At 43.5% G+C, this 19,527-nt stretch overlaps 1 protein-coding gene across 1 annotated transcript in view; it reads right to left on the bottom strand.

Annotated features, from left to right (window-relative positions):
- LOC311064132 (bone morphogenetic protein receptor type-2-like) overlaps window positions 1-19,527 on the bottom strand; it is a 43,306-nt gene that overhangs the window by 7,799 nt on the left and 15,980 nt on the right. Inside the window, exons 5-15 of the mRNA XM_084083899.1 lie at window positions 19,024-19,131; window positions 17,701-17,792; window positions 14,902-15,135; window positions 10,981-11,095; window positions 9,408-9,568; window positions 8,790-8,937; window positions 8,206-8,342; window positions 4,910-5,085; window positions 3,596-3,806; window positions 3,195-3,288; window positions 208-287 (exon numbers count right to left, since the gene is read on the bottom strand). Coding sequence (XP_083940025.1) covers window positions 208-287; window positions 3,195-3,288; window positions 3,596-3,806; window positions 4,910-5,085; window positions 8,206-8,342; window positions 8,790-8,937; window positions 9,408-9,568; window positions 10,981-11,095; window positions 14,902-15,135; window positions 17,701-17,792; window positions 19,024-19,131 — 1,556 coding nt within the window. The remainder of the gene's footprint in view (window positions 1-207; window positions 288-3,194; window positions 3,289-3,595; window positions 3,807-4,909; window positions 5,086-8,205; window positions 8,343-8,789; window positions 8,938-9,407; window positions 9,569-10,980; window positions 11,096-14,901; window positions 15,136-17,700; window positions 17,793-19,023; window positions 19,132-19,527) is intronic.

Below are 19,527 nucleotides of genomic sequence, written 5' to 3'. Positions count from 1 at the left end.
ATGATTTAGAGCAGACAAAACGTTTGATCTGCTCGTATTCTCATAATGTAAACATAACATAGTGCACACGTGTATCAACGGAGGACCCTGAAGATAAGCCTTGATTAAACCAGAAGATAGGCTACTGCAATGCACTATATATATATCTCTGAATAACAGTGATCAAATCCTGTGAAATCAGTTCTTTCAAGTTTCAGTCAACCAAACCTCTTTAGGGTCCAGCTTAGTGGCCTCCAGATCCTCTTCTGTCAGCTGCAGGAACACTGGAATACTGGGAAGAGCACCACCTGCAGGACAGGAGGGACAATCACTGGTGAGTGACAGACAGGAGTGGTTGATCAGAGGAAGAGACGTGAGGGAACAATCTCCAGGGCAGTGTTTCCCAACCCGGGGCCCCAACGATCACATTTTACAATTACAATTTAGGAAATTAGCAGACGCTTATCCAGAGCGACTTAAGCAAAGGTAAACACGTGCATAAAATGCAGAGAGTAAATGATACCTAGCATGTATTTGGCCACAGACGCCCATCTGAAAAGGTTTTGTGCCAGGGTTCCCCAGAAGAGGAGATTTATGTAAAAAAAAAAAAAGCAACATTATTCGAAACTTTCAAAACTATTATATACTTTTTTTAAATTTCAAAAATTAAATTGAAATTTGAATAGCCAACGTATAAATGGATAAAGTGTAAGGATAATTCCTTTTAACAGGTCGTTCATGAAAGTCCTTGCAGTCTTGTTTCCAATGAGAACCTGTGAGCAATTAGGGGTTAAGAGTCTTGCTCAGGGACAAATTTCATTTCATCGACACATATGCTGACCTGGCCTGGAATCGAACCTGGGGCAACCAGGGCCTCTGGCTCCCTAGGCGGGCTCACTACAACAATTAACAACTTTTGCTAAGGACCCCCTGGAAACCCCCTAAGGACCCCTGGATACCAGGTAAACAATGAACCTAGCATCTGTTTCAATAACATGCTAAATGACTGTACATTCTTAACGTTGCGGTCAAGAACACAAACTTAAGTAACTGAAACATGAGAAGGGGTGACCAACATATATATGTTTGCATATAGTAGCCATCACATGAGGCCTTGTCTGGGTGGAAGTAGTCCAAAATTGTAAACGTTTTGCACAAAATCATAACTTGCATTTCTGGGACATTGTATTGTCAAAAACATTCAGAAATCTATTACTGTAATAACCGATCTACAAGCTTACTTGCTCCAGCGAGAATCATACAGGGCCTATGCGGTTTACATGTCTGAGAAACAAGAGTGTGTGCATGCATGCATGCGTGTGTGTGTGTGTGTGTGTGTGTGTGTGTGTGTGTGTGTGTGTGTGTGTGTGTGTGTGTGTGTGTGTGTGTGTGTGTGTGTGTGTGTGTGTGTGTGTGTGTGTGTGTACACGTGCATGTTTGTGTGTGTGTGTGTGTGTGTGTGTGTGTGTGTGTGTGTGTGTGTGTGTGTGTGTGCGCGTGTGCGTGTGCGTGTGCGTGTGCGTGTGTGTGTGTGTGTGTGTGTGTGTGTGTCTGTGTGTGTGTGTGTGTGTGTGTGTGTGTGTGTGTGTGTCTGTGTGTCTGTGGGGGGGGGGGGGGGGGGTTGTCAGATGTAAGAAGGGGGGAGTCCAAGGATAAAAGGCTGGGAAGCAGTGCTCCAGGCGACAGGTAGTTGGCTGCATGCGTGTGACACTATGTCTAGCGGATGACAGAGACAGGTTCATGTGTGTGAGACTGTGTCTATAGCAGGATGAGAAAGAGACGGGCTCAAACTTGTTGAGGGAAAACCGGAGACATTTTCTGTCGGAGGTGAGATGAGATGATATTAAAACTGTCAATCTTGTGAGTAAAAAGGAGTTTAAAATGTCTTCAAACACATGTCAGGGAGTTGGATGTGGGGCTAAGACAGACAGACTGTTGACTCAGGCGGTTTTCAGATGCTTCCGTTATACAGCCTGTAGCCTAAGCGGCAGTGTTGATTTTGACAGCAAATTTTGATTCAGTTTTAGTCATAGTCTTTTGAATAAAATTCCATTCAGTTTTAGTCATAGTCTTTTGAATAAAACTTTAGTTTTAGTCTTGTTTTAGTCATCTGAAATGTTTTAGTTTTTGTCTAGTTTTAGTCGACTAAATCTCCAGTTGATTTAGTCGACTAAAATGTATTTTGGCGCTGCCTTGAGGGCATCCTAATGGCTGATTTTACACTTGGTTGCATGCTGAAAATAGCAGATCTACAAGCTCACAACGCGACACGTTGTGAGCTTGTAGATCGGCTATTTTCAGAGCGCAACACCCGAGCGCAACCAAACATAAAATGACTTGTCTTTTAGTTCTACTGGATCTCTTCTCCACTAGATCCCTCGCTAACATTTTAGTCTAGTTTTTATTTGTTGACGAAATTGTCAGTATATTTAGTCATAGTTTTAGTCATCGTAGCTTAGTTTTTATTAGGTTTTTATTTAGTTTTCGTCAGTGAAAAAAAGGTAGTCCGAACATTTTTCGTCATTGTTTTAGTCGACGAAATCAACACTGCTAAACGGAAGCGCTTGAAAATGCGAATTTTAAATCTGCCCAAGTTGGCATTTTTCCTTCTACACCAAATCTCTTTGGCCCAAATAGTCGATCTACAAGCTTACAACGCGTTGCATTGCGACGAGTTGTGAGATTGTAGATCTGCTATTTTTGGCTAATGTCCCCCCCCCCCAGAATATACCAGTACAGTAGATGCTGGGGTTCAAGTGGTTAGCGGCTTTGTTGAGCGTCTGTAAACACGATTGGGAAGCCGGACGGGAAGGGTGATATTAGTCACAGCACGGGCTGGGGGGGGGGAGTGTTGGGCGGGAGGGAGAGAAAAGCTAATAAGTGATGAACAGAAATGATGATGATAACTTTCTTTGTGTGCATAATTAGCATATATCTGTTACTCTATTTAGCATGTATATCTATCTATACAGCAAAGATTGTGTAATATCTGTCTGACTTGACAGACTGGATGGGGACAGGGAGAGAGAACAGCGAGTCGACTGAGCTACAGTAAAAAAGAACTGTGGGAATGTTTTGAAATGATATTAGACAAATATTTGGCCTTTGTTGTTTTGACAGAGTGCTGGTATGTATGTTGTGCTGTTGTATATATGTACTGCGTGCGTGCGTGCGTGCGTGCGTGCGTGCGTGCGTGCGTGATGTTTTATATATACCAGTGTGCTCAGATTCTGAGATAGAGGTCATAACAGTGTTGGGGGTCAGGCCTGCAGACACACTGCTCTCTGGACTGGACAAACGAGCATGACACTGCATAGAGAGAGAGAGAGAGAGAGAGAGAGAGAGAGAGAGAGAGAGAGAGAGAGAGAGAGAGAGAGAGAGAGAGGGGAGAAAGAGAAAGAGAGAGAGAGAGCGAGAGAGAGAGAGAGAGAGAGCAGTAGATGAATAAATTGATAAATTCATTCAGCAATAATTTCATATATTACTCAATCGAGATGCAATCACTTCTGCAAGTACACACACACACACACACACACACACACACACACACACACACACACACACACACACACACACACACACACACACACACACACACACACACACACACACACACCTGTGCCTGCTGTCGTTCGTAATTGATAGAGTTCCTGTTCTTCTCTGGGACTCCCCCTCCTCCCCGGGTTGCCGTGGCGACCGTCCCCGTGTGAGTGTCTCCTTGGAGATTCTTGAACACGCCCACCTCGTGGTCCTCAATGTAGGAGGAGGAGGAGTCAGCCATGTAGGAGGGGCCAACCTTAAAGCCCCGCCTACTGTTGGACAGGTTCCTGCCGTGAGATAAGACGAGATTATGATAAGATATCGTTGCTGTCGGGCAGAAACCTCCTTATCTCCATCAGTGTTGATTTCGTCGACTAAAACTATGATGGAAAATTATAGTCCTACCTTTTTTCACTGACGAAAACGAAATAAAAACTAAGCTATGATGACTAAAACTAAGACTAAATATGTTGACAATTTCGTCAACAAATAAAAACTAGACTATAATGTTAGAGGGAGGGACTAGTGGAGAAGAGATCCAGTAGAACTAAAAGACAAGTCATTTTATGTTTGGTTGCGCTCGGGTGTTGCGCTCTGAAAATAGCAGATCTACAAGCTGCGATGCGTTGTGGGCTTGTAGATCTGCTGTTTTCAGCATGCAACCAAGTGTAAAATCAGGCATTACGACGCCATCAAGGCACCGCCAAAATGTATTTTAGTCGACTAAATCAACTGTAGATTTAGTCGACTATAATCTTATGATATTTAGTCGACTAAAACTAGACAAAAACTAAAACATTCCAGGCGACTGAAATATGACTAAAACTAAATGGAATTTTATTCAAAAGACTATGACTAAAACTGAATCAAAATTTGCTGTCAAAATCAACAGTAATCTCCATATTAGATTTTTTTTGTGTTTTTTCGTAAATGAACCCATTTAGACCTGAGGCCGATTCTACAAAATGTCTTCTAACTCAGTTTTCTACAGTTTTTTGAAAAAACTATGTTGCTATATCAGTATAATGAATAAGAATAATCATGAATCATGATTTCATTCACCTGTGTGATTGCCATAGTTACTGTTGGTTCTGCTACTCTTAATCTAATTCAAGATGACATCCGGACGGTGCATTGCTAATGTTCTTCTTTTAAACTTAAACAGTACACTAAAACATGTATCTGAAAACATTTGAGGTGAGAAATAAGCATTAAGCATAAGCATAAGCATTGCAGTAACATGAACATGCTTTGTGTGTGTGTGTGTGTGTGTGTGTGTGTGTGTGTGTGTGTGTGTGTGTGTGTGTGTGTGTGTGTGTGTGTGTGTGTGTGTGTGTGTGTGTGTGTGTGTGTGTGTGTGTGTGTGTGTGTGTGTGTGTGTGTGTGTTACCTGTGGTTGTGCAGTGTGGTAGCGGTGGTAGGGTTGACAGTAGGACTAACAGGTTTGGTTCTGTCCCAGATCAGCAGGAGCTCAGCCAGCCTCTCCTCAGCGCACTGAGCCGTCAGCCTGGCTTCAGCGTCCTGGTCCCAACAGTCCTCGATGGTCTCCTTCAGAGAGCGCACAGCCTGAACACACACACACACACACACACACACACACACTGTGTTATTATTTATCATTATTATTATTATTATTATTTAGCGCTCCCTTTGACTTAGCATTGTCTTCTATGGCTTTTATATGAAACTAGAGTTTCGGGGGGCTACGCCCCCCTCAACCCCAGCCGCGCACGGGGCCCAGCGTGGCCGTGTGTATATTGGGGGACCCAAATTGCCGGAGTGAAACTGTGGAAAAGTTTTTTTGAAAAAGGAAAAAATTTGAAGAAATAATATTTGTTATGTTGCAGGGAGTCCACAGGGGGTCCGCGGACCCCCTGATGGTGCACTGACCCCCTGTGGAGTGTTGGGACGCGCGGGGACACCCCTGGAACATTGCGGACCATTTTGGTGTTTTTTTTTTTTTCATGAAGGTGGTTGCTTGTTTCTGGCGCAGGCTGTGCAAACCTGGCAACCCAGCGCATGCTGCCGCACGTTTAAGTGGCGTAGCGTCATGAGGGTCAGTGGGGCCGTGGCTCGGTCAGTGAAGACCCTGTAGTGCGGATGATATGTGGCATAGAGGGGCAGATTGTAAATCCACAGAGGAAACATCCGTGGGCTACCATTGGTTCAGCGATGTGTGCGGTCGCCCTGCGGCCCCTCCTCCTCCACCAATGTGCAGTATTGAGAGCCCTGACGTCACAACAATTGGAGCGATGGGCACTGCACTGTGGTTGGTTAGGGTACACCTAGGGCCCAGGTAGAACCCAGTTAAAGCCTGCATGGGCAAACCCAGTTAGGACCCGCCTTGGTCCCACATAAACATGGCTAGTTGGGGCCCACCTAAGGGCCAGGTAGAAGCTACTTATAGCCTGCATGGGCATCGCAGTTGGGAGTGAAGTGGATGCCGCTGACATTGCTGACATGGGGTCCATATGGTTTAGCCCACCTTGAAACCATATGGGAACTACGCTGGCATGCTGGCTGTAATGCAAACGCTGCATCATACCTGCAGTGTGTAGTTTGATGTTGTGTGTGTAGCAGATATACCTGCAGTGTGTAGATCAATGTCCATAGGAAAGTCAATGCCCAGCAGTGTTGTTTTCCCCCAGCAGAGTTTCTAGTGTCTCTGTGTCTCTCTGGAAGAGGTTGCACATGAACTCTGCAGCCGCACTGAGGCGCTCCAACACAAACACTCTGACATTAAGCTGCTTCACACAACAAACATCAGCACCACGCTGCTGTTTGTCCAAAAGACACAATATCTCCTCTCCCACAGACGTCATGTGTTCATTTATCGACAGCCGTACAGACTCCTTTTGACACATTTTACGTCGTTTATCCAGCTCTCACTGACTCTCCACATCGGGCTGTTATTTTGCTGCGATCAAGTCAACGATGTGAGAGATTAGCTATCACAGACGGACGGACAGGGGGTGAAACATAGTCGTGCGCCATGCCTTTCGGCCTGGCGGAGACAATAAAAAACCGAAAGTAAAGGAAATGGCCATTTCTGCAACAGAAGTAGTCAATAAACTATGCTATGAAAACATGGGCCACATTGGCAAAGAATGTAAGAAAGAGGCAATCATGATGAAAATAGCCGATCTCCAAGCTTACAAAGCCTCTCAACGTGAGGCGTTTCGAGCTTGTAGATCGGCTATTTTCACAATATTTACTTGTGGAACGGAGTCAAACAGAATGGGGGGGTCCCAGATCAAGTACGTGTATTTGGGGGGGGGGGGGGGGGGGAAAGGGTTGATAAACACTGCTCTAATCGGAGCGAAATTATCTGAAATTACTACATGACCATAATGCAGCCTAACATGCGTTGCACGGGGCGGTCCTGCCATTACGTTAGTTACTGTAGTTGCTGTGGAGCTACATAGTTCTCCAGAAGACACACACAAACATACACCATCTACAATGGACGAACTGAGCAGCAATATAGACATTCACCACACGAACGTGCATTGTTGACAAAGTCATTGCACAGCCGCTGCAGGCATGACAACCAGGTTAGCGTTAGCGACATGGCAGCTATCACAGCGCCCAGTCCGTCGTGCTGCAACTGCCTGTGATGGCTACAGCAGTAACAGCAAGCTGTCTGCGATGCCATTGTCTGGAGACTGCTCTTAGCGTGACACGACCAATGAGAGTGAGCGCTGTAGTTGTTGCTAAGATACGGTGGCGTCTCTGCCCCATAGCTTGTAGATCTCTCACACATGATTGGCGTAGGCTGCGTTGCCAGGTCTGACTTTGTGTCTAAGCAATGGTCGGCTTATTTTTGCGCGCCTTTGGGCTCGTTTGCATTGTGCGCACGGCAGCGCTTGTTTAGCGTACGTCAGCGCGACGTGGCAACGGACGTGGCAACGTGAAAGGTGATTGGCTGGTGAAAAGAAACACCCGACGTTACACCAGAAATGGTGCCTGGAGAAAATAGTGACCAAAAAAAAAGTTTGGAAAAAAAGGAAAAAACCCCCGCAGCGGCTGTCTGCTGTTGTGGTGATGAGGTCGTGCGCACGGTAAACGGTACGAAGCTGCCTCCCCTTCCGTTTTGTCCGACATTTGGTGAGTAGAATTAATTATGTTGCGCGGTGGAAAAGGTGTAGTGAACAGTGAGATGTCCCCTACGCGAGGCGTAAATTCAGCGCGGCCGCCGTGGCGACTCAGTTGGCGACATGTGGTCTGGCGGTGCGTTGTTTATTCGATAACAGAGCTGTGGGGTGTGGACACCGAGGGTGCGGAAGTCGGTCGCCATTTATATAGTTAGATATCCTATTTTATGGAAGATGCTATGGCTAGTTAGACCACTTCAAATGATCTAATCTTAAAATAATAACCAAAAATAGCCTATTTACAAGCTCTCAATGCGTCACAGACTTATTGAGAGCTTGTAGATACAGTAGGCTATTTTCACTGCACAACACACTTCCATAGCAGACATGCTGGCTTCTTGTAGCACTGCTTGTAGCACTAGCCACGATGCAAAACATATTTTAATGGTACAGAACCGACTGGATTCAGCTCTTCTTCAAGGTAACTAGTCCGGTTTCTAAATAGCTATTTTAGAATTTTAACCCTTAAAAGTAACATGTTTTGGACATAATGAGGTTTCCCAACAGAGACGATATTCCTGTATTTTCTCACCAGACTGTTTTCCTTCCAGGCTTCAGGGAACTTGGGACGTTGCTTCTCTCTGGACACCAGGACCTGCATGTCTTCAAAGCTGGGCTGGTTCCCGATCTCTGCCTGGAAGGCCACCTGGTACTCTGGTACTGACTCACCTGCAGGCACACACACATACACGCAGTGTTTTGTGTCATTGGTTTTGTTTGTTTTGAGCATATTTATGTATGTCAATATGTCTAGAAACATGTCCAACCACCAGGAGCTTAAGTGCCTCAACATTTTCACAATATTTCATTTTTGAAAGTATACAATTTGTAAATACGGCCTATTTTGGCCATAGAACAATACTTATTATTATTTTTTTATTATTGGTATCAGTCATTGACAGTCATTTCTTCCTATATTTAAGTTATTTGTCATATCTCCCCTGTGCAATTTGTTTTTACAAAGCCTAAAAGCCAAACAGAAATAATTTTTTTATTCATGATATTCCAATGTTCAATGCCAAACACACAATTAAATTGTTAATCGCAATTGTTTATATAATCAGAATCATGACAGCCCTACTACGTGTTATCATGTAAGTTAGTCCATCATCTCACCAGGGAAGAGGTCGGTGCATCTCATGAAGGCCTCCCAGTAGACCAGGCCCAGAGCGTACATGTCCACCTGTTTGAGGGCCGACTCGCAGTCTCTGAGGTTCACTGCACCTTCCAGCACCTCTGGGGCCATGTAGCGCACCGTCCCCACCTAAACAAACAACAATGCGTTATGTGGTTGAACCTGACACATGCTGATACTCTGCACTATGTACAAAGTTCTGATTTTCTTCTTGCATCTTAATGTATATGAACTGTACAGTAGTATGCTTATGCCTAATCTCATGTTCTGTGCATACTGTACCGGATGGATATGCTACTGTATGTGTAAATATGTAGATACCTTTTGTTTTTGATTCTTTCTTTTCCCCCGTGGTCTCCCTTTGCGGCCGGATTTTACAAACACTGGATTTTTAACATTTTAGTTTTCTTTAATATCATAGTAGCTACAAAATGAAATACTGGTTGTGCTGTTTGACCCACCAGTTGCTGTAATACGGCTTATAGAATCACGTGTTTGTGGAAATTATAGTTCAGAGAAAACAGCCTTTCCCTCTCTCTAATATAATTGTCTGTGTGTGTGTGTGTGTGTGCGCGCGCGTGCGTGCATGCGTGTGAGACCTCAGAGATAGCAGCGTTGTCCTCGTCTCCCGGTCGCAGGAGTCTCTGTCCCGTCAGCTTCATGGACAGACCGAAGTCTGTGAGGACACAGGACAGGTCGTTCCTTACCAACACGTTACGACTGTTCAGGTCCCTGTGGGACACCGCCGGCTTGTACTGGTCTGGAGACAGCAGAGAGAGAGAGAGAGAGAGAGAGAGACTGTGAAAAATGATTTATTTATGGGATTTCAGGGATCTAAACCAAAGACAAATACAGTGCCTAAGTGAAAGTATTCACCCCCCTTCACTTTTTCCACATTTTACAGCCTTATTAAAAAATGTATTACATAATTCTTTTGCTCAGAATTCCACACACAATATACTGTAGCATAGTGACAAAATGTCATTATGCTACTGTACATGTCATGTCAAGGGTGTTTTTAGAAAATGTTGCAAATTTATTAAAAATGGAAAATGACAAAATCACATGTGCATAAGTATTCACACCCTACTCAATACTTTGTTGAAGCACCTCTGGCAGCAATAAGAGCCTCAATTGTTCTCGAGTATGATGAGTATGAAAAAAATGGACGTTATTATTAAACATAACAAAAAGTGAAGGCTGCTGTGTGTCCATAGAGCCTATTCTAGTGTTCATTGTGTTATATAGACAATGAGGCTCCTGTAAGCCACAAGTATGTCAGCAACCTCCTGAACCTGAAACCTTTTAACAGGATTTCTATGGTTGAAAATAGAAAATATTTATGTACTTAAGCTGAAGTGTTCAGAGGCTGCAGTTCATGTTGAACACCACCAGGGGATGCCATGACCTGTATATCCTTTATTCTCTCTCTCTCTCTCTCTCTCTCTCTCTCTCTCTCTCTCTCTCTCTCTCTCTTCCCTATCATCTTTCTCTGTTTGCCCCTTACTTCCCTTTGTTTCTCTTTCTCATCTGTCCATCTCCTCCTCCTCCTCCTCTTTCTCTGTCTATATATATCCTCTCTTCTTCTCCTCCATTCATCACAGGCCTTCCTCCCCTCTTCCAACTACACTGGGCGGCCCCCAGTGTGCACATGGATACCAGCGTGTGTGTGTGTGTGTGTGTGTGTGTGTGTGTGTGTGTGTGTGTGTGTGTGTGTGTGTGTGTGTGTGTGTGTGTGTGTGTGTGTGTGTGTGTGTGTGTGTGTGTGTGTGTGTGTGTGTGTGTGTGTGTGTGTGTGTGCGTGGGTGCGCGTGCGTGCGCTTGTATTACTGTACTTATGCCAAATGTCTACCAATACCAAAAGTATTATAGTTGCATTACAGAATTAGACATTGTTAGGACCATTTTCCTGGTCCTCACAACAGCAATGGTTGTTTTATTTTTAGACATACTTACTTACCTACTTACTATTAGGATAAGATTCAGTTTTGGGGAGTTTTTTTTTCTTTCTACTTAGTTGTGCGGCAATCTCACACACCAAAAAACAACACGTCGCAGCGTTTTTTTTGCTACACTTTCAGCTTTTTTCAATGCCGTCCTAAAACATTGATGCCCTCACAAGTATAGTAATACCAACGTGTGGGTGTGTGTGTGTGTGTGTGTGTACTGTACCTCCTCTGTACACTTCAGTGTGGAGGAAGGCCAGTCCTTTGGTAACAGAGTGAGCCATTCTGCAGCACGTCAACCAGTCCAACGTATGACCTGATAGGTAGAGAGACAGAGAACCCTGGAGAGAGAGAGACAGAGAGAGAGAGAGGGAGAACAGGAAATAAGAAAAAATAAGTATATGCACGTGTAAACACACACACACACACACACACACACACACACACACACACACACACACACACACACACACACACACACACACACACACACACACACACACACACACACACGTAAACAAGCAGTTAAGCTGGTAATTACATTTGGCCTACAAACGCAAGCTACCATTCATGCAATTTAACCAGGCTCTGTGTGTGTGCATGCGTGTGTGTGTGTGTGTGTGTGTGTGTGTGTGTGTGTGTGTGTGTGTGTGTGTGTGTGTGTGTGTGTGTGTGTGTGTGTGTGTGTGTGTGTGTGTGTGTGTGTGTGTGTGTGTGTGTGTGTGTGTGTGTGTGTGTGTGTGTGTGTGTGTGTGCGCGCGCGTGTGTGTGTGTGTGTGTTTGAGAGTGTAGCCTTCAGTTTGAGTGCTGTAACGTACACTTAGGCTACTGTATATTTTTATGTAAGGATTACATAATATGGTATGTATTGTTATGTAGGGATTACATTCACTGTACAGTATACAATATGTACAGTATATGATTTTTGTGAAGGACATGCTTACTTTACAATGAAATGTACTGTATCCTGTATTCAAATTGCCTAAAGGGTGGATGGGTGGTCCTGATGGGTGGACCGCCACAAACATAACGTCCGTACTTGCGTGACTGACCGACCGTTCCTCCCATCCGCAGCAAACTTGGAGCAAACACTGTTCAGGAGTCTGCCATGAGAATAGTCACACCAGGGGGGGCCATGTTTTACAACCCAGCTTACTGTCTGGGTTGGGAATAGACTAGAGGAACAAAAAACTCCCCATTGCAGTTAGAGCTGCAGATTCACTCCCAATTGTCCGCCGTAACCTGAAGACTCAGCTCTTCAGACTCCACTTTATAGCCCGTAGCACTTGACCTAGTTTTGACAACCACGCAGATTTATGCAGGTTATGGTTAAAAGGTCATTTAGATGAGCATGTTATTTAGAAAGATGCCAGGTTCATGGGTCCCCAGCTAAATGATGGATAGTTAGCAACCAAATGGACCCTTATGGGTCTGTAACTCTGAGAGTTAAATTAACATTGATTTTACAATATAAATTGGGGTCCCATATATAGAAATGTCATTAAATGGGGTCCGTAGCCTAATGCATGTCAAACTCGTGGTCCTTGAAATTAAAATGGTTGAGAATCACTGCTAGAGCGACTAGAGAGTCCCTGGCTGGTATATCTTTTCAAATGGGGGTCCGTGGGCTATTAAGTGTCAATGTGGGGGTCCTTGACATGAAAAAGTTTGAGAACCACTGGTTTAGACTGCTAGGTTCTTAGTTTACCTGATTCACTGTCTCTCTGATGTGTTTACATGGCTTACTGTAAGTCGCTCTGGACAAGACCATCTGCTACATGCCTACATTGTAAATTGTACTGTGTCAGGGGCCTCTCTGTCACATGCGTGGCCCCTGGTGTGACTGTTCTCAGTGTTTTTGTGCCAAGTTTGGAGCGGATCAGAGCAACGGTGCGCCTCGCAAGTCCAGATGTTACGTTTGTGATGGCCGCCACCCGCCGTCGGTCCACCCGCCCACCCTCTAAGCAATTTTAATATAGGATGTATGGACGTTTTTCAACAGATGAATTCATACTGATGAATGGAACTCATTCTGACAATAATGCAAAAAATAATTGAGATTACCGTATCTCAAATAATTGCAATTATGTAATAATTGCGACAGGCCTAGAGTCATGTTGATAGGATATTTCATTAGTGAGAAAACACTGCTGACTGGAACGCCCCTACACACACACACACACACATAGGGCTGTCTCGATTACAGATTCAAGTTGACGATTAATTGTCACACTAATGATTGCGATTAACGATTTAATTGTGTTTTTGGCATCGCACATTGGAACATATGAACAAAAACGTAATTTCTGTTTGGCTTTTAGGCTTCGTAATCAAAACTTATTTGACAAATAACTTAAATATACAAAGAAATGACTGACATATTTAATAATTGTATACTTTAAAAAACATTTAAAAATAGCGGAAATAGCTGATCGACAAAGGATCGACAAAGGATCGACGAAGTGACGCGTTGTAAGCTTGTAGATCTGCTATTTTTTTGACGATTACGCAAAATAATTGCGATTAGATTATTTGAGATAATTACTAGATTATGTAATAATCGTGACAGGCCTACACACACACACACACACACACACGTGACACACTCACAAACACACACGCACGCACGCACGCACGCACGCACGCACGCACGCACGCACGCACGCACGCACGCACGCACGCACGCACGCACGCACGCACGCACGCACACACACACACACACACACACACACACACACACACACACACACACACACACACACACACACACACACACACACACACACACACACACACACACACACACACACACACACACACACACACACACACACACACACACACACACACACACACACACACACACACACACACACTCTACAGGCCTGTGTGCTTCCAGACAGGAAGTAGCATGCAGGCGCCAAATACACAATGTATTGAATAACAAAGCTATGGACAGAGAGAGAGAGAGAGAGAGAGAGAGAGAGAGAGTGAGAGAGAGACATTGTATGTACAGTACCGTTAGCCGCTTAAAGCCTGTTTCTGAGACAGCCGCCATTCAACATCAGGTCGTAAACCACCGTGTTGTCAGACATAGCCAGGAGGATCTAACTGTACTTCTCCAAAGTGAGTGACACCGGCCCGCAGCCACAAAACCAGAGGGAGCGCCTACGATCTGGTACCTCCCAAATACACAACAAACATGGGAACATTCTTATTCTACTACTCTCTCACCATAATGTGGAATGCCCTGACATCATCCATTAGGAGGATGTGAATCACTGGCTTCTTTTCAAATCTGGCCTGAAAACTACAAGTGGAGATGGATATTAAATCCCATTGAAATGAGGGGTCACACACTGCCGCCGTCTTTCCTTTTTCTCATCTGTAAATATAGCTTTTTGTATCTGTTGATGACATTTGTTAACCCATTAAGGCCTGAGGCCGATTCTTAGTAATGTCTTCTAAATCCTAACAGGTTTCTGAAAAACGTATCAGTACAAAAGTATTGGTATCAAAATATACTTGAAGTACCAAAAGTAAAAGTACTAAAATGTTTGAAAATAGCAGATCTACAAGCTCACAATGCGTGTTGTGAGCTTGTAGATCGGCTATTTTCAAATAGCCTAGGTATAAAATAAGGCTGAAGTGGTTAATGTATGTTTTATAATATATTATTACACGGCTTGGTTGAATGCTCGATTCTGATTGGTCAGTCATCGGTCATTATTTCTGGATAATGACCGATGAGCTCTATAACGGACCGCTGTGTAATCAGAGACTCAGAACACCTGCTCATGTCAACCTGTGCTGCTCGGCTGCGCCTCGGTGGTTAATCGCCCTGTCGGGCTTTAAATTTCAATAATGACTACCTCCCCATGCATTATCCCTTGCATAATTGATAATTGCAAAGTAACTAGTAACTAAAGTCTTCAAATAATTGTAGTGGAGTAAAAGTACAATATTTGCCTCTGAGATGTAGTGGAGTAGAAGTAAAAGTACTGAAAATTGGAAATACTCCAGTAAAGGGAAAACACCTCAAAATTGTACTTAAGTACAGTACTTGAGTACATGTACTTAGTTACTTTACACCACTGGTGACAGGCCTATAGTGACTTGTAGCTGTGCGTGCGTTCAAAGGCCTTACGTGCGGGTAATGCTCCAGGACCAGCAGATACTCCATCCGCCCGTCCGTGGTCATCCTGTCGTCGGCGGCGATGAAGCGGGCGATGTTGTCGTGCTCCCGCAGCAGCGGCAGGCGGTAGATGGAGCGCTCGTTGACGTAGTTCTGCCGGTTGGCGTAGCTGAACAGCTTCACCGCCACCGCGCGCTCGTCCAGACTGCCGCGGTACACCGAGCCGTAACGACCCCGACCGATCAGCTAACACGCACACGCACGTGCGCGCGCGCACACACACACACGGACACGCACACACACACACACACACACACACACACACACACAGAGACAGACACGGACACATACAGTACAAGATGTTAGAACAGGGGTCTTCAACGTTTTCAGGCCAAGGACCCCCTAGCTGAGAGAGAGATGAAGCAGGGACCCCCTCTATATCGTATACAATTGTGTTTCAGATTCAACATTTTTTGTTTACGTGGTCTGCTCTTTTTTCCCTCTAGTCTACATCTATGCCTCTTTGCCAAAAATAGCCGATCTACAAGCTCACAACGAGGTTGTAGATCTGCTATTTTTGGCTAAAGTTCTCCTCAGAAAAGGGATGCTAGGGTTCAAGTCGTTAAGGTAAAATAAAAAATCCTATCACACAAAGATTTGGCGGACCCCCTGTAGTAACTCTGAGGACCCCCTAGGGGTCCCGGACCACCTGTTGAAGACCCCTGTGTTAGAACACAAATACAAGACATACTAGTCATATATACTAATTTTATGTTTTCCCAAACTAGTGAAAATAGCTGATCTACAAGCTCACAACGCGCTGCGGAGCAACACTGTGTAAGCTTGCAGATCGGTTATTTTCACTGTACTTAAAAGTTACATGTGTGGAATTACTTTTTGAAAATCTTTTGAAATATTTTTTTTAAGAAAAAAAAAAAACAGGAATATTTACTTGCAACCCATCTTTTTTACATAACATTACCTATATATATATATTACCTATATAAAGCAAAACTAATTATATAGATATTATTTATAATAACACTAGATTAGATTGTAAGCCAGCAGCGTTACGACATTACTGTAAAGGAGATTGTTGTTATGTTGACGTCAGTCATCATAACACATGTGGATTTACACACCGTTTAATTCTAAGCCTTGTTGATATTAGAATCCTGTACAGGTGTACACGTACTTACTACTTATGTGGTTCATGTGAGCTGCATGTTTTCTCCGTCTGTGTTTATGAAGCGTAGTGACGGCGTATATAGTCCATTTGTTTATTATTATCCATATGGAGTCATATGGTCACTGATAATGCAGTAGTGTTGATTTTGACAGCAAATTTTGATTTAGTTTTAGTCATAGTCTTTTGAGTCAAATTCCATTTAGTTTTAGTCATATTTTAGTAATCTGAAATGTTTTAGTTTTTGTCTAGTTTTAGTCGACTAAATATCATAAGATTATAGTCGACTAAATCTACAGTTGATTTAGTCGACTAAAATGTATTTTGGCGGTGCCTTGATGGCATCGTAATGGCTGATTTTACACTTGGTTTCATGCTGAAAATAGCCGATCTACAAGCTCACAACGTGTCGCAGCGCGACGCGTTGTGAGCTTGTTGATCTGCTATTTTCAGAGTGCACACCCCAGCGCAACCAAACATAAAATGACTTGTCTTTTAGTTCTACTGGATCTCTTCTCCACTAGTCCCTCACTAACATTTTAGTCTAGTTTTTATTTGTTGACGAAATTGTCAATATATTTAGTCATAGTTTTAGTCATCATAGCTTAGTTTTTATTTAGTTTTCGTCAGTGAAAAAAGTCATCATAGTTTTAGTCGACGAAATCAACACTGTAGTGCAGCATTTCTCATTGTTGTTACGTACGCTGTCCCGTACATCATTGTGCTTATGCTTAGCTGTAAATATCTCAGATTGATTTTTAGGTGAGGTTTTAACTGTGGCTGCAGTTAGTAGCCTGTTGTGTGCTTATTGCCTCAGCCACTGCGGCAACTGTCAGCGTTAACCTATTCAAACTGGGAACGCATCTCTGTCATTAATATATATATTTTTAAAGCGAATACCAGAATCTTTGATTCTGGGGATTCTACAAATGTCTTCTAAATCCAAACTAATGTTGCTATAATATCAGTGGTCCAAACATGTATTTGGCCGAGGACCCCCATCTCAAAATATTTTGTTCCAGGGACCCCTAGAAGTCGTAACAGAGTTAAAAGAAATGTTCGCTTTAAAAAGTATATATTCAAAGATTTGCACAAATTTTCACGATTTAAAAAAAATAGCAGATCTACAAGTTCATAGTGCGGCACTATGAGCTTGTATGTCTGCTATTTTTGAATAGCCAAATAAATCTTAAAATGACACACAGATGCGTTCCCGGTCTTAAAGGGTTAATAATTGAGTTTAATTTATATGTGGAAAGTCGTAAACGATAACGCTTTGATCGCTTTCAGAGTGATTTAATGAACGATAGAAACACTGACAGCCAATCAAAATCAACAGAAGGACACACCCACACTTTTACTGTATATATATGGAGATCGCTCCATATATGGGGACCCTTTTATGCCCATAAATGGATATCCTTGATTTCATCACCAGGCAGCATATGAACAGACAGTTCTGGACAACCGGATTTCAATGTACGCCTATATATGCATGTGTGTGTGTGTGTGTGTGTGTGTGTGTGTGTGTGTGTGTGTGTGTGTGTGTGTGTGTGTGTGTGTGTGTGTGTGTGTGTGTGTGTGTGTGTGTGTGTGTGTGTGTGTGTGTGTGTGTGTGTGTTTACCTCCAGCAGTTTGAGGTTGTCCAGGTCTAGAGAAGGTTCTGTGGTCGCTGCCTCCAATGAGTCCAGATTATGTAGACCCTGTTTACCGTTGCCTACACACACACACACACACACACACACACACACACACACACACACACACACACACACACACACACACACACACACACACACACACACACACACACACACACACACACACACACACACACACACACACACACACACACACACACACAGTATTATACATACCGTTATGTTCGGGGATTAACTTGTGCCGGAGCTGGCCGGAGCTCGGCTCCGGAACATGCCTGCCGCGCTCTAGGAAATCTAGAAAATGTTCTGTCACCTCAAAAGGCACATACAACACAATATGTTTTTATTTTAGGCTATTTATTATCAATTCAACTGTCACATTTCCCCCTCAATGTCCCTTCCTGCAATGGAAAAGGACCGTGGATGAAATGACACAGACGTTCGTGAATCGCCACAATTTAAACACTTTATCATTCGCTGTTAGAAAAATGGTGAGCTCAGGTGATCTGACTCCTACGCTCACACCATGAAGAGTGATCAGGTAAACGGGTTCTCTCTCTCCTTTCCAAGTTTGAGGTCAGTAAATAAAAAGTAACGCAGAGGCGCATCTCTCTCTAGTAGTCTGTGTTGTCAACCGAGCTGGGCAGTGCGTATCTGTCTGTGTTCTGTGACTTTGTGCCTGACAAAGTGAGAGTGAGTAGGCCCAGTATTTAATACGGTTTATAAACCGCGTTCCTAGTGAACATGCCATGGTTTCATAAATGCACTTCGCATGTCTGTCTGTCTATCTGTCTGTGAAAGTGAAAGCACTCACAATTGACAAGAGAGGGAGAGGGAGGGAGAGAGATAGATAGATAGATAGATAGAGAGAGACACACACAGATAGAGAGAGAGAGAGAGAGAGAGAGAGAGAGAGAGAGAGAGAGAGAGAGAGAGATGTCTCTACGCACCCCTCCTGTTTTTGTCAGATTACATTTCTTTTTTTTAATTAGCATTCTTCTATTGCTACATTCGTGTAGCAATAGTTCTTATTAAACGCATGATTAAATTTGATGTGGAAACAGTAGCCCTTACGCTGTTATTTGGCCTAGCTTTCTGGGGCTATTATATGGTTAAATCAATTAATTTTATTTTATGAAAAATATATAAAAAGTCAGGCATACCCCGGGGGCTTATATTAATAATTTACAAATTAAGCACTGTGCCGACATTACAGGGTCTTGTCCAGTGTATTTGATTGTTCTGTGTGTGTGCATGCGTGCATGTGCGTGTGCGTGCTTGTGTTACCTGTCAACATGCGGTATCCAAAGAACAGTGCGGCGATGAGCAGCGCTACTATGGCGACAGACACCAGGGCGATGACCACCGTCTCCTCTCTGGGCAACGGCTGTGGGTCTGCAACCATGACATCACTATTACATCACTGTGACATCACCAATCACACCACCAATGATCACATCACATATTATCACATATCAGTGAGTCAGAAATGTTAAACATGTGGCATGAAATCACAAACTTTGGTCACAAATGTTCACTTTTTGGAAAAGTTTCAAAAATAGCAAAAATAGCCAATCTACAAGCTCATGGTCTCGTCTAAAGCAGTGATTTTCAACCCTTTTCATATCAAGGTCCATTATTTATTCGGCATTTGTACCACGGAACCACCGTTTGATGAGATTTAGACTCTCAGACCCAAGACTTAAAAATATTTTGTTTGGATAAGATTCTCTCCACAATTCCATGCTGTACTGATGTGGCAATAGGAGAACTACTGTAACAGGCAAACGT

This window comes from Gymnoscopelus microlampas (genome assembly GCF_963454915.1).
Source record: "Gymnoscopelus microlampas genome assembly, chromosome: 17".
Taxonomy (NCBI): Eukaryota; Metazoa; Chordata; class Actinopteri; order Myctophiformes; family Myctophidae; genus Gymnoscopelus; species Gymnoscopelus microlampas.
This window is presented reverse-complemented; position numbering and strand designations above follow the sequence as displayed.